At 54.8% G+C, this 15,418-nt stretch overlaps 1 protein-coding gene across 2 annotated transcripts in view; it reads right to left on the reverse strand.

Moving 5' to 3' along the window:
• Positions 1–3: 3 nt before the first annotated feature.
• The window catches only part of LINGO3 (leucine rich repeat and Ig domain containing 3), a 39,615-nt gene continuing 24,200 nt past the window's right edge, over positions 4–15,418 (reverse strand). Inside the window, exons 1-2 of one of the 2 annotated variants that reach the window (XM_029057343.1) lie at positions 5,833–5,922; positions 4–1,979 (exon numbers count right to left, since the gene is read on the reverse strand). In XM_029057343.1, coding sequence (XP_028913176.1) covers positions 103–1,959 — 1,857 coding nt within the window. In that variant the 5' untranslated portion in view covers positions 1,960–1,979; positions 5,833–5,922 and the 3' untranslated portion in view covers positions 4–102. Of the gene's footprint in view, positions 1,980–5,832; positions 5,923–15,418 lie in introns of those variants that run through there. The other variant, XM_029057342.1, reaches the window with a different exon arrangement.

Here is a 15,418-nt window from a genome sequence, read left to right on the forward strand (position 1 = left end):
AGGGGCAGCCCAGGCCAAGCTAGCCACGGGGCAGGGCTGGGGAAGGGGCTGGGGCAAGGGGCGGAGGGAGGGCCGGAGGGTGGAGCCGAGCCTGGAGGCCACTCAGATCATCTTCATGTTGAACTTCCTAGCTCCGCCTTGGCCGGCAGCAGCAGCGGGCCCATCCACCTTGCGGAAGGAGTACTCGACAGAGAAGTTATTCTTGTGCTGGCCCCGGCCCCTGCTCCAGACGAAGAGTAGCAGGAAGCAAAAGAGCACGACCCCGAGGAAGGTGATGCAGCCCATGGCCGTGGACACCAGGATGGTCTTGAGGTCGAGGGTGAACTTGAGCAGCACTTGTGTGTCGTTGCGGGCGGTGGCGTTGGCCTCGCCGGAGCCCAGGGTCCGGTTGACTGGACTGCCCCGCACAGTCAGCGTGGCGAAGTAGGTGTCGTTGCCACCGGCATTGCTGGCGATGCAGATATAGGTGCCGCTGTCCTGCACAAGGGCGGAGCGGATCTCCAGGGTGCCCCCGGGCAGGACGCTGGCCCTCCCGGAGCTTGTGGCCGTGATGACCCGGTGCCGGGGGGAGACCCACACGACGGCGGGGGCTGGCTGGCCCTCGGCCCGGCACAGGAAGGACACGGTCTGGCCCTGGTGGGCGCTGACATGCTGCAGCTTTCGGTCACGGATCTTGGGCTTCTGGCAGACAAAGTAGTCGAACAGCACGGAGTCGGGGAAGTCCCAGAGGGCATCGCCCCGGAGGGCAGCCGGGGAGGAGCAGGCTGGTCGCTGCCCATCAAAGTTGAGCGTCTTGCGCCGCTGCAGAACCCAGAGCAGGCGGCAGTCGCAGGCCAGGGGGTTGCGGTCTACCCGCAGGGTCTCCAGTGTATGGACTGAGTGGAATGCGCCCTCCTCCAGGGTGGACAGCAGGTTGTCAGACAGGTTGAGCAGCCGCATCTGTCGCAGGCCCAGGAAGGCCTGGGGCTCGACCACGGCCAGCCGGGCCCCAGCCAGGTGCAGCTCCCGCAGGCGCAGCAGATCGCGGAAGGCACCCCGGGGCACGGCCCCGATGGGGTTGTGTGAGAGGTTCAGGGTGGCCAGGTGGGCCAGGTGGCGCAGGGCGGCGGCAGGGACGGCGCTCACATTAGTGTGCGTGACAGACAGGGAGCTCAGGTTCAGGCCCCTCAGGCTTCCTGCCGCCAGGGCTACCAGTGGGGGCCAGCTGTCGATCTCTAGGTGGCGCAGGTGGGGCAGGTGGCCCAGGCTCTGGTCCTCCAAGGCAGCGATGCCCAGGTGGCGCAGGCGCAAAGCCTCCAGGCCCTGCAGTGGGGCCAGGGCCTCGGCCGACAGCGCCGTCAGGTTGCAGCGCTCCAGGGTCAGCTGGCGCAGGCCCAGCAGGCCGGCAAAGGCCCGTGGCGAGATGAACACTAGGTGGTTGTCGGCCACCTCCAGGCTCTGGAGGCTCCGCAGACCCTGGAAGGTGAAGTCCAGCAGGATGACCAGCTGGTTCTCGCTCAGGTCCAGCAGGGTCAGGTTGGCCAGCTGGGCAAACACGCCCGGGGGGATCAGCTTCAGCTGGTTGCCCCGCAGCCGCAGGCTTCGCAGGCGGGGCAGGTGTCCGAAGGCCCCAGGCTCCACGTGGGCGATGATGTTCTCACTCAGGTCCAGCTCCTCCAACAGCGGGAAGGGGGCCAGGTCCCCCGGGTTCAGGCAGCGGATCCGGTTCTTGCTGAGTTCCAAGACACGTGTTTCACTGGGGATACCCTCGGGGATGGAGGTGAGCCGCCGGCGTGGGCACGCCACCATCCGCAGCTGGGGAGCGCAGTCGCAGCGGGCCGGGCAGCCCCCAGCTGGGGACGCTGCCCACAGCACCAGGGGGAGGCCCAGGAGCCACAGCCAGCGGAGCATGGCGTGGGTGGCTTGGGGGACACCCGGGGGGGGAGTGTGTTGGGGCGAGGCGTGTGGTCTCAGCCCCATGTCACCATCTTCGCTGGCACCTGGTTGGGGAGGCAGGGGCGAGGGGTGGGGGGAAAGAGAGAACAGGGTCACCGTCCCTGCTTCCAGGACCTGGCTCCCCCTCCACCTCCCCTCACCATCCCCCACCACCCTTCTAGGCCAACTCCATTGGGCCCCCAACATCAGAACAGCTCTGGGCCGGGCACAATACGCTAACATCCCAAGGCCCACTCTGCCCAACCTAGGATGCTGGTTTGGTAGTGGGTTGGTACTGGGGAGCTGGCCTACCTGCTTCTTCCAGCAAACTCCTTCAGTCCCGCACTCAATGGAGCCTACCTCCGGATGTAGGCCGGGGGACCGTGATTTTTCCCACCCCGGCTCTCCCCGCTTTCAAAGCCCTTCTAAAATCCCATCTCCTTCAGCAGGCCTTTGGCGATTCATTCCCAGCTCCCCAGTCATGTCAGACCAACATCCTCCTTGAGCACTTGGATACTTTACCTTACTCCTCTATCTTCAGAACTCATGGACATACTGATGTTTTGTTATTTGAATCTATCCATCCATCGTTATTTATTCAGCTAGTCCAACCTGACATATTTGCGCTGCTTCCCATTATATCCTGGTTCTTCCTCCTGCTTCTACTGTCTGGGAATCCTCTTTGTCTGCCTGTCTTCTCTCATTAACTGGCAAGCACCCTGAGGGCAGGACCACATATCCTGCTTCTGATGGACTCTCCCAAGTGCTTAGTGCAGAATTCTCCCTTCAGCAAGCATTCAGTGCACACCACCCATTGGCCAGATATGTTGGGTGCCTGAGCATGCTGCTGCTGCTCTGGAGAGCTGGGGTCGGGGATGGATGGTCGGACCCCTGGATTCCTATGACACCTCTCTTGGTGACAAAGCAGCCAGATTCAAAGGCAGCAGCTGGTGACCCTCTTTTTCCCCACTGGGCTCAAGTCCCTACTCCTCCCTCTCAGCACCAGCTCTCTGTACTTTCTGCAAATCTCGTAGCCCTAGCTAGGTCACGTGGGGCCTCCACACTTCAGCTCCGGCTCCCCAGAGTTATAAAGCACTTTATTTAGACTGGGCAAGAGGCTTAAATCCCAGCAGTCTCTTCGGGAAAAGTCAGCTTCAATGGGTCCCTGGCCCCCAGCAGCGGCTCAGCCCTCAGTGAGTTTAGGCCAGTTTGGAGCAGATGGGAACAGATATGGCAAGGAGACAAGGGAAACTGGGACCCTGAGTCTTGGCCTAGTTCCCAGAAAGTGGCTGAGAGGGAAGGAGGTCAGCGTCAGCCCCTGTTTCCCTCATGGAGCCTGCACCCTCCCATCCTCCCATCTGATACATATCCTATCAACCAGGCACATGCACACACATGTGTGCGTGAGCACGCACACACACACACACACACACACACACTGACAAACTAGTAGACTGACAAACCCACCCAGGGACCTCCCTTAACCATTTTATGGAAACCCTCACTTGTCCCACTACACTTACCCCAGGGATACACACACCTCCCTTCCCTCCTCCCTCCTTTTCTACCCCTTTCTCTCCTTCATCTTCTGTCTTCCCAAGCACAGTCCTCTGTGGTTCCCCATACCCACAGAACAAGTGTCATCAGACCCCCAAGTCCTGCAATAGACACAGATACCCATGCATGCTCACACACAGATGCACACACACACACACACACACACATAAACAGGCGCAGACATGCACATACACCCAGCCTCCCTCACTCCTCCTTGTCCCTCTCCCTACTTCTCTGGGAGCCACATTCAGTGGGAATATTTTCAAGTCAATTACTCTCAAGGTCAGTGGAGCTGCTGCTGCTGCTGCTGTTTTGTGGGGAGTGATACAGTTTGAGCCTTTTTATCCTCCTATTAAGTCTCCAACAATTCTCACTGCCAGAGAGCTTTTTCTAAAATAGCTGCATTTATAGTGGCAGAAGTTCAATACTGCAGTCTGGGCTGGGATGGGCAGTGTAGGACAGGGGTGGGCTCGGCTGGGCTGGGCAGACAGGGTGACAGGGCAAGGGACTCACCATGGAGGTGGGATTGCCAAATGGGGAAGAGTCTCTGATTTCCGGGCAGAAAGTTCTTTGTCGTCAGGAAGGAGATGGGCTGGAGTCCCAAGGAATGTCCCCATGTTTCAGTGTTCCCAAGGTCTGAGGCCTGGTCCTCCTGATGTCTCAGTTCCCCCCTTCCCTACCATCCCCAGTGGGGCTGGCTCTGGCCACAGGCAGAAGAGGAGGGAAGAAGCACCTCGGGGACTCTGCTGCTGCTTGAGCTCAATGTCCACGTCCCTGCTGTGGTCCTAGAGAATGTTCTCTGATGGTGTGTCTGTTCGACAGTCTGTCCAATGGTCTGGCCGTCTGATGGTCTGAGTGCAAAGAGCTGAAATGATTGTTCTGGACCTATTATTTAACCTTCTGAAATGACAGATTTGACTTTGAATGGGAAACTCACTTTTCCCCATGAAACTGGAGCGCAGTGTCTCTGGCTTGGTTGTTCTCTAGAGATGCAGGTGCCTGTTCATGCTTGGTTCACATTGCAGTGGGGCTGGGCTGGACCTGGGCTGGACCTGGGCTGGGCCAGGCTGCACCGCAGGATCCTAGCTCCCTACCTGCAGCCAGGAAAGGCTGGAGGTCCCTGGGCCAAGACACAATCACCTTCCAAGTTTCTCTCTCTTTTCATTCTCCACCTAACACCTCTGCTTCTGCCCCTTGTGGGTGAGGGACATATAATAATAATAATAATGTTGGTATTTGTTAAGCGCTTACTATGTGCCGAGCACTGTTCTAAGCGCTGGGGTAGACATAGGGGAATCAGGTTGTCCCATGTGGGGCTCACAGTCTTAATCCCCATTTTACAGATGAGGGAACTGAGGCACAGAGAAGTGAAGTGACTTGCCCACAGTCACACAGCCAACAAGTGGCAGAGCTGGGATTCGAACTCATGAGCCCTGACTCCAAAGCCCGTGCTCTTTTCACTGAGCCACGCTGCTTCTCTATTTTGAGGCCCGGACAATAAGTTGTCGCGGGCCCTGGGTGGGTGACCTTGGATTATCCTTTGGGCATAGAGCTGGAAACTCATTACGGCCCATGTGAGGACTGGAAGCAGGGCCCATGACCCACTGTACACTGCCCACTGCCCAGGGCTGGGGCTGCCCTCCCTCCCTGCCAAGGCCAGAGCTCTGGTCTGGCATAGTTGCATTTTCAGATATGGCCAATATCAGCTGCCCATGCCGTTCTTCCCTTCCCCAGCCACCCGCATAGCCCTGGGGATGGTCGGCTACCCAGCTGGGCTGGCCAACAGAAGTCACTGACTTCTCTCTGTGCTCGACCGTCTGCCTCCTCTCCTCAGTTTGGCCCCTTTGCAGCTATATGGGGTACTGTGCTCCTCCTTTCCTGGCTCCTGGCCTCCCTGCTCCCACACTGGAGCTCAGAGCTCACTGATGGAGTGTTAGATCCCTTGCTGCCGCTGCTGCCGCCACCACTGCCTCCGCCGCTGCCACTACCGCTGCAGATTCCCCAGCCAGGGTCTTGGAGCTGGGCTGGATTAGACTCCCTGCTTCCGAGCCTTCACAGAGGGCACTGTCCTGGTCACCTATGTTGGCGGCAGAGGGACATATGTGTGTATGGGAAGAACCAGAATAGGGCCAGCGTAAGGGTGGGGTAGGCCCGTTGTTCCTGGTGACTTACCGAGTGCTCAGTGCAGGGCTTGGCTTCCCAAGTAAGAGTTCAGTGAATGCCAGGGATGGATGGATGGATGGATTGATTGATTTCCTTTGCACCCCTCCTCCCTGCCACCACCTCCCTTCCCTCTAAGTTTCTCTGAGCTAGGTGGAGTGGGGACGACTCGAGTCATGTAGTAGAGTAGAGAGCCATTACCTGGGTGTCTGCGGGGGCCCTCTGAGTACAGGTGTGTCAGAGCTTTGCCTCTGTCTGGAAGAAGGCTTGGTTCCCTCCCCCTTGACACCCCTCCCCCCTCCCCCTGAGCCCTCCTGTCTCATTGAAGGAAGAACATGAAACCAAGGAAATGGCAGCAACAATGTCAGAAGGGTTGCTTAGCAACTGGCAGAGAGAAGGCAACCTCCTTCTCAGGCAGGTGTGTGGGGGCTGTGGGCGCCCCCAGGAGAGAGCCTGTCACCCTCTTTCCCTGCAGCTCCATCAGTGAGAGGCTTCTGGGGCCTAGACTGGGGCAGGTGGGAAGATGGCAGGGGAAGGGATGGCAGGGGGCAGGTGGGAAGAGGGACCCAGGAGCTCACCTGCTCTGTGAGTTCCAGTCAGAGTTGCTGGGGAAGGGGAAATGACTGGCCTGTCTAGGCAAGGTCCTCACTTGAAAAAGCCTAAATTGCACTTGACTTTCCCAGCCCCGGTCCCAGCTTCTTCCTGAGCTCATTTCCCAACCCTCAATGGAACCATGGGTGGGTGGAGCCATGCCAAGCCAGGGGCAGAGAGCTAGGAACTTGATCCTTGACTCTTCAGGCACCTTTATGTTAAGGTGGTGGGGCCAAGCTGGCAGGCTCAGGCAGGGCTAGACAGGTAGTGTGGGAGCCTGCAGCTCCCAGGAAAAGGGCTCCCCACCTCAGTTTTTCCCCCCAAAAGAACTCACTCACCCCTGCCCTGCTCATACAGCTCCAGACTGAAGTGGGTAAGCAGGGATCCACCTTAGAGGTGCCTCAGGCCAGTGGCCAGATTCCAAGGAGGCAGCACCAGTGTGACAGGGATCACTGAAGGGGCAGGGGAGGCAGCTGGGAGAGGAGGGCAGGCTGCCGGCCATGGCATCATCTGTCCAAACATAGGGCCGTCATGAGCCCAAGCCCAGAGGAACGGCACTCACGGAGGCCAGTGTAGGCTTACTCCTAATCTCTCCTGTGGGTGAGGGGAGAGGTGAGGTGGGAGGGGACATTTCTGTCTCCCCTTTCCCAACTTTGCTCCACTCTTCATGCTCTCTTTTCTAGGTCCCCCCGGGGGGTGGTGGGGAGGGGAGCTGTTAGTGGAGAAGACAGAGACCTGGGGAGGAGGAGGAGTAACTGATTCCATTATTGATCCAACTATTTAATTTGTCCTGTTAAATCCCTGTCTCCTTCCTGCTCCCACTATTGTATATAATCTCAGTTCCCCCATCTCCCCAGCTACTTGGGAGGCTGCTGGGAACTGGTGCTAAGGAAAAATGGAAACTGTCTGGACCAGGTTTGTAGTTGGTCTCGGGGCAGAGGAAAGGTAGGAGACCCTCTGATTTAATAATATTGATAATAATGATGGTAGTTAAAATAAAATGTTGGTATTTGTTAAGCGCTATGTGCAGAGCACTGTTCTAAGCGCTGGGGTAGATACAAAGTAATCAGGTTGTCCCACGTGAGGCTCACAGTCTTAATCCCCATTTTACAGATGAGGTAACTGAGGCCCAGAGAAGTTAAATGACTTGCCCACAGTCACACATCTGACAAGTGGCAGAGCAGGGATTCGAACCCATGACCTCTGACTCCCAAGCCCATGCTCTTTCCACTGAGCCAAGCTGCTTCTCAATAAGCGCTTACTATGTACCAAGCACTGTACTAAGCACTGATTTGACTGGGGTGGCCTCGGGAAGAGAGGGTTGGAGCCCTCTGACCCTCCAGGTTTACTTCCCTACACTTTTTCTTGAGACACAAAGCAACCTAGGGCTTGGCTCTCCTTCCTGGTGCAGGGCTTCCCAGGCAGCTCTGAGCTGAGGATTCTCTAGGAGCCTGAGGGAGCAGCTGAGACTTTGGGGCACTGAGAAGGGAACACAGAGATCTGGGGCTGGGGGGATTGTTCCCCTCTGCTGCCTTCACAACCCCTGTCTGGTCAGCGATGGGAAGAGGTCCTGGAGGTCAAAGCCCCCGACTGGGGGCTGGCTCCTTTTGAGGGTCCCCACTACCCAGGTCTGGCCCCCAAATCCCAGGGTCCCAGGACCCTGCCCCTGTCAGCCCCCAAATTCTGCCTGGAAACCTGCCATCCTTCCCACCTGAAACTGCCACTCAGAGTACTTGTGCGGGAACAGGGCTGTGGGGGTGGGATCTCTGCAGCCAGAATCCCCAGTCGTGACTCCAACCTCCCTCCCTCTGCTTTCCCCTACTCTGCTAGTCTGCCTCTTTGCCTTGCCCAGGGGCTGCCAGGGTTCTGGGGCCTGAGAGAGAGGGAAGCTGAACCCAATCTGGGCCAACAGAAGCGTGCTGGTGGGGGCAATGAGGTGAGGGTGGGGTCCCGAGAATGTTGGTATTTGTTGGTATTTGTTAAGCGCTTACTATGTGCCGAGCACTGTTCTAAGCGCTGGGGTAGACACAGGGGAATCAGGTTGTCCCACGTGGGGCTCACAGTCTTAATCCCCATTTTACAGATGAGGGAACTGAGGCACCGAGAAGTTAAGTGACTTGCCCAAAGTCACACAGCTGGCAAGTGGCAGAGCCGGGGTTCGAACCCATGACCTCTGACTCCAAAGCCCGTGCTCTTTCCAGTGAGCCACGCTGCCTCTCTCTCAGAGGTTAGAGGGAGGGAGAGAGGGGAGGCTCTGAGCCAAAGCAGGCACCGTGGCAGCAACCCTTCCATTCCCACTGGCTTTCTGCTCCTCAGGCTGGAGGAAGAGACAGTACAATCCAGGGGACAGAGTCCTAGAATGGTTGTAGGGGAGGGCCTCCAGTAGGGCAACTGACAGCTGGTCCCTCCCAGCATCCTGGCCTGGTGGTGGCGGGAGGGGGGGTGGGGGGTGGGGTGGAGAGGAGGCACCGAAGGGAGGAGTCACTCAGAGCTGAGGGACTCATGAATTGACTCCTGGGGCTGGTGCCAGAAGAGGCGAGATGACTTTCTCGGGAGATGTTTGCCTGGTCCCAGACCTACCCTGGGGCTCAAGTTGTCTCCAAGGGATGAGAGGAGATGGGGACTGGAGTGGGAAAGCCTTGACTTGGGGTCTCCACTCCCCCTTCTCTTTGATAGAAAGCATGGGGGCTGCTGGAGGGGAAGAGAGGAGAGAAATACAAGGAAAATGGAGAGATGGCTTCAACTACCATCTCTATGAAGATGATTCCCAAACCTACATCTCCAGCCCTGACCTCTCCTTCTCTGTAGTCTTGTATTTCCTCCTGCCTTCAGGACATTTCTACTTGGATGTCCTGCTGACACCTCAAACTCAACATGTCTGAAACAGAGCTCCTCATCTTCCTACTCAAACCCTGTCCTCCCTTTGACTTTCCCATCATTGTAGACACCACTACCATCCTCCCTCTGTCACAGTCTGTCCCCAATTAGACTGTAAGCCCGTCATATGGCAGGGACTGTCTCTATCTGTTGCCGACCTGTTCATCCCAAGCGCTTAGTACAGTGCTCTGCACATAGTAAGCGCTCAATAAATACTATTGAATGAATGAATGAACAAGCATCTAACCCTGGCATTATCTCCACCTCATCTCTCTTATTCAGTATTAGATCTATCGCCAAACTCTGTCAGTCCTACCTTCACAACATCACTAAAGTCTTCCCTTTCCTCTCCATCCAAGCTGCTACTGTGCTGATCCAAACACTTATCCTATCCCGTCTTGACCGCTACATCAGCCTCTGCCCCAACCTCCCAGCCACCTGCCTCTCCCCACTCCAGTCCATACTTTACTCGGCTGTTGGGTTAATTTTTCTAAAATACCTTTCAGTCCATGCTTCCCCACTCCTCAAAAACCTCCAGTGATTGCCCATCCACCCATGCATCAAACAGAAACACCTTACCATCAGCTTTAAAGCATTCAATCACCTTGCTCCCTTTTACCTTATCTCTCTGATTTCCTACTATAACCTAGCATGTTCACTTCAGTACTCTAATGCCAGCTTACTCTCTTTTCCTCGATCTTGTCTATCCCACCGCCGACCACTAGCCCAGGTCCTTCCTTTGGCCTGGAAATCCCTCCCCGTCCATACATAACAGGCCACCATTTTCTCCATCTTCAAAGCCTTATTGAAATCACATCTCCTCCAAGAGGCCTTCCCTGACTAAACCCTCATTTCCCCTGCTCCCTCACCCTTCTGTGTTACCCTGGCACTTGGATTTACACCTGTTATTCACCCCACCCTCAGCTGCACAGCACTTTTGTACATATCTGTAATTGAATTTAATGCCTGTCTCCCCCCTCTAGACTGTAAACTCTTTGCGGGCAGGGAACGTGTCTACCACTATTGTTGTATTGTGCTCTCCCAAGCACTTACTACAGTGCTCTGCACATAGTAAGTGCTCAGTAAATGTCATTGATGATGATTGTACTCTCCCCATTGCTTAGCACATTGCTCTGCACACAGTATGTGCTCAATAAATATAATTGATTGATTGCGTGGGTCAGGCGGAGGAGGTGACAGCACCTTCCCTGTTTCAGGGCAAGGGTCTGGGGCAGCCAGTAATTGCTCCAGCCAGTCACTGACCAGGACAGCTCCACTTGGATGGCTTGCCGGCACATCAAATCTCTGCAGGTCTAAACTACACTCCTAGGAATTTCCCATCTCTGTCGATAACACCACCGTCTTCCCTGTCCCAAAAGCTCAGAACCTTGGTGTCATCCTAGATTGCTCACTGTCACTCAACTCTCATAATCCAGTCACTTGTCAAATTCTGTTGGTTTTTCCTCTATATTTCTCGTATCCACCTCTTCCACTCACCCAACAGCTACCACCCTTGTCCAAACTGGTCATATTAAGGCTGGACTTCTGTATTGGCCTCCTTGCTGATCTGCCTGCCACCCACCTCTCCCCTCTTCAGTCCAGACTTCCTTCTACTTCCCAGTTCATTTTCTACATTGTCTTTGTGCGCAAACCTCTCCACTCCTCAGAAACCTTCACTGGGTATCCATTCCTCTCCTCAACAAGTAGAAACTCCTGACTGTCAGCTTTGGAGCACTCCATTAGCTCTCTCTCTACTATTTATTGTATTGTACTTTCCCAAGTGCTTAGGCCAGTGCTCTGCGCACAGTAAGCGCTCAATAAATACCACTGATTGATTTATTATCCTCACTTCTTTACTAACTCCAGCTCACATATTTCATTCTTCTAAAGCCAACTTACTCAGAGTGACTCATTCTTGTCTTTCTTACCTCTGACCTCAGGCTCACCCCTCCCTTCTCCCTTTACTGCCTCTGTAACCTTGGCGTTATCCTAGACTTGACTACTGCATCAGCCTCCTTGCTGATCTCCCTGCCTCCTGTCTCTCTTCACTCCAACTCATACTACACTCTGCTGCCCAGGTCATTTTTCTACAAAACCCTTCAGTTCATGTTTCCCCACTCCTCAAGAACCTTCAGTGGTTGCCCATTCACCTCAGCATTAAGCAGAAACTCCTTACCTTAGGGTTCAAAGCATTCAGTCACCCTCCTACCTTATCACCCTGATTTCCTACCGCAACCCAGCCCACACACTTTGCTCCTCTAATGACAGCCTTCTCACTGTACCTTGATCTCGTCTATCTTGCTGCTGACCTCTCACCCACAACCTGCCTCTGGCCTGGAACTCCCTCTCTCTTCATATTCAACAACCAATCATTTTTCCCACCTTTGAACCCTTACTGAAGGCACATTTTAAATTTATGTTATGAATTATTTAATTATATTAATGTATCTCCCTCTAGACTGTAAGCTCATTACAAGCAGAGAACGTTTCTAATTCTGTTTCCCAAGTGCTTAGTTCAGTGTCCTGTACATAGTAAGTGCTCAATAAATACTATTGATTGATTGATTGCTCTCCTCCAAGAGGCCTTCCCCAACTAGGCCCATATTTCCTCTTCTCCCACTCCCTTCTGCACTGCCCTCACACTTAGATTTGCTCCCTTTATTCATTCATTCATTCAATAGTATTTATTGAGTGCTTACTGTGTGCAGAGCACTGTACTAAGCACTTGGAATGTACAATTCGGCAAACAGAGACAATCCCTGCCCATTGACGGCCTTACAGTCTAATCGGGGGAGACAGACAAAAACAATAGCAGTAAATAGAATCAAGGGGATGTACATTCATTCAATTCAATAGTATTTATTGAGCGCTTACTATGTGCAGAGCACTGTACTAAGCGCTTGGGATGAACAAGTCGGCAACAGATAGAGACAGTCCCTGCCGTTTGACGGGCTTACAGTCTAATCGGGGGAGACGGACAGACAAGAACAATGGCACTAAACAGCGTCAAGGGGAAGAACATCTCATAAAAACAATGGCAACTAAATAGAATCAAGGCGATGTACAATTCATTAACAAAATAAATAGGGTAACGAAAATATATACAGTTGAGCGGACGAGTACAGTGCTGTGGGGATGGGAAGGGAGAGGTGGAGGAGCAGAGGGAAAAGGGGAAAATGAGGCTTTAGCTGTGGAGAGGTAAAGGGGGGATGGCAGAGGGAGTAGAGGGGGAAGAGGAGCTCAGTCTGGGAAGGCCTCTTGGAGGAGGTGATTTTTAAGTAGGGTTTTGAAGAGGGAAAGAGAATCAGTTTGGCGGAGGTGAGGAGGGAGGGCGTTCCAGGACCGCGGGAGGACGTGGCCCAGGGGTCGACGGCGGGATAGGCGAGACCGAGGGACGGTAAGGAGGTGGGCGGCAGAGGAGCGGAGCGTGCGGGGTGGGCGGTAGAAAGAGAGAAGGGAGGAGAGGTAGGAAGGGGCAAGGTGATGGAGAGCCTTGAAGCCTAGAGTGAGGAGTTTTTGTTTGGAGCGGAGGTCGATAGGCAACCTTACCTCCATACCTTATCTCACCTTGGCTTCACGGACTCTGTCCTCTCCTGGTTCTCCTCTTACCTCTCTGGCCGATCATTCTCGGTCTCCTACGCTGGAGCCTCCTCCCCCTCCCATCCTTTAACTGTTGGAGTTCCTCAAGGGTCAGTTCTTGGCCCTCTTCTGTTCTCCATTTACACTCACTCCCTCGGTGAACTCATCCACTCTCACGGCTTTGACTACCATCTCTACGCAGATGACACGCAGATCTACATCTCCGCCCCTGTCCTCTCCCCCTCCCTTCAGGCTCGCATCTCCTCCTGCCTCCGGGATGTCTCCACCTGGATGTCGGCCCGCCACCTAAAACTCAACATGAGGAAGACTGAGCTCCTCATCTTCCCTCCCAAGCTCGGTCCGCTCCCAGACTTCTCTATCACCGTGGATGGCACGACCATCCTTCCCGTCCCGCAGGCCCGCAATCTCGGTGTCATCCTTGACTCGTCCCTCTCGTTCACCCCACACATCCTATCCGTTACTGAGACCTGCCGGTTTCACCTCTACAATATCACCAAGATCCGCCCTTTCCTCTCCACCCAAACGGCTACCTTACTATTACGGGCTCTCGTTATATCCCGGCTAGACTACTGTGTCGGCCTTCTCTCTGACCTCCCTTCCTCCTCTCTCGCCCCGCTCCGGTCTATTCTTCACTCCACTGCCCGGCTCATCTTCCTGCAGAAACGATCTGGGCATGTCACTCCCCTTCTTAAACAACTCCAGTGGTTGCCTATCGACCTCCGCTCCAAACAAAAACTCCTCACTCTAGGCTTCAAGGCTCTCCATCACCTTGCCCTTTCCTACCTCTCCTCCCTTCTCTCTTTCTACCGCCCACCCTGCACGCTCCGCTCCTCTGCCGCCCACCTCCTCACCGTCCCTCGGTCTCGCCTATCCCGCCGTCGACCCCTGGGTCACGTCCTCCCGCGGTCCTGGAACGTCCTCCCTCCTCACCTCCGCCAAACTGATTCTCTTTCCCTCTTCAAAACCTTACTTAAAAATCACCTCCTCCAAGAGGCGTTCCCAGACTGAGCTCCTCTTCCCCCTCTACTCCCTCTGCAATCCCCCCTTTACCTCTCCGCAGCTAAAGCCTCCTTTTCCCCTTTTCCCTCTGCTCCTCCACCTCTCCCTTCCCATCCCCACAGCACTGTACTCGTCCGCTCAACTGTATATATTTTCGTTACCCTATTTATTTTGTTAATAAATTGTACATCGCCTTGATTCTATTTAGTTGCCATTGTTTTTACGAGATGTTCTTCCCCTTGACGCTGTTTAGTGCCATTGTTCTTGTCTGTCCGTCTCCCCCGATTAGACTGTAAGCCCGTCAAACGGCAGGGACTGTCTCTATCTGTTGCCGACTTGTTCATCCCAAGCGCTTAGTACAGTGCTCTGCACATAGTAAGCGCTCAATAAATACTATTGAATGAATGAATGAACCACTGGAGTTGTTTAAGAAGGGGAGTGACATGCCCAGATGGTTTCTGCAGGAAGATGAGCCGGGCAGCGGAGTGAAGAATAGACCGGAGCGGGGCGAGAGAGGAGGAAGGGAGGTCAGAGAGAAGGCTGACACAGTAGTCTACCTGGGATATAACGAGAGCCCGTAATAGTAAGGTAGCCGTTTGGGTGGAGAGGAAAGGGCGGATCTTGGCGATATTGTAGAGGTGAAACCGGCAGGTCTTGGTAACGGATAGGATGTGTGGGGTGAACGAGAGGGACGAGTCAAGGATGACACCGAGATTGCGGGCCTGAGAGACGGGAAGGATGGTCGTGCCATCCACGGTGATAGAGAAGTCTGGGAGAGGACCCGGTTTGGGAGGGAAGATGAGGAGCTCAGTCTTGCTCATGTTGAGTTTTAGGTGGTGGGCCGACATCCAGGTGGAGACGTCCCGGAGGCAGGAGGAGATGCGAGCCTGAAGGGAGGGGGAGAGGACAGGGGCAGAGATGTAGATCTGCATGTCATCTGCGTAGAGATGGTAGTCAAAGCCGTGAGAGCGAATGAGTTCACCGAGGGAGTGAGTGTAAATGGAGAACAGAAGAGGGCCAAGAACTGACCCTTGAGGAACTCCAACAGTTAAAGGATGGGAGGGGGAGGAGGCGCCAGCGAAGGAGACCGAGAATGATCGGCCAGAGAGGTAAGAGGAGAACCAGGAGAGGACAGAGTTCGTGAAGCCAAGGTGAGATAAGGTATGGAGGAGGAGGGGATGGTCGACAGTGTCAAAGGCAGCTGAGAGGTCAAGGAGGATCAGAATGGAGTAGGAGCCATTGGATTTGGCAAGAAGGAGGTCATGGGTGACCTTAGAGAGAGCAGTCTCGGTAGAGTGGAGGGGACGGAAGCCAGATTGGAGGGGGTCTAGGAGAGAATGGGAGTTAAGGAATTCTAGGCATCGATTGTAGACAACTCGTTCTAGGATTTTGGAAAGGAAGGGTAGTAGGGAGATAGGACGATAACTGGAGGGGGAAGTGGGGTCAAGAGCGGGTTTTTTTAGGATGGGGGAGACGTGGGCATGTTTGAAGGCAGAGGGGAAGGAGCCCTTGGAGATTGAGTGGTTAAAAATAGAAGTTAAGGAAGGTAGGAGGGCAGGGGCGATGGTTTTAAGAAGGTGAGAGGGAATGGGGTCCGAGGCGCAGGTGGAGGGGGTGGCACTTGCGAGGAGGGAGGAGATCTCCTCTGAGGATACTGCAGGGAAGGATGGGAAAGTAGGGGAGGGGGTTGGTGGGGGGGAGGGGAGAGGCGGAGGGGTGA

The sequence above is a fragment of the Ornithorhynchus anatinus genome, unplaced genomic scaffold, assembly GCF_004115215.2.
Source record: "Ornithorhynchus anatinus isolate Pmale09 unplaced genomic scaffold, mOrnAna1.pri.v4 scaffold_93_arrow_ctg1, whole genome shotgun sequence".
Taxonomy (NCBI): domain Eukaryota; kingdom Metazoa; phylum Chordata; class Mammalia; order Monotremata; family Ornithorhynchidae; genus Ornithorhynchus; species Ornithorhynchus anatinus.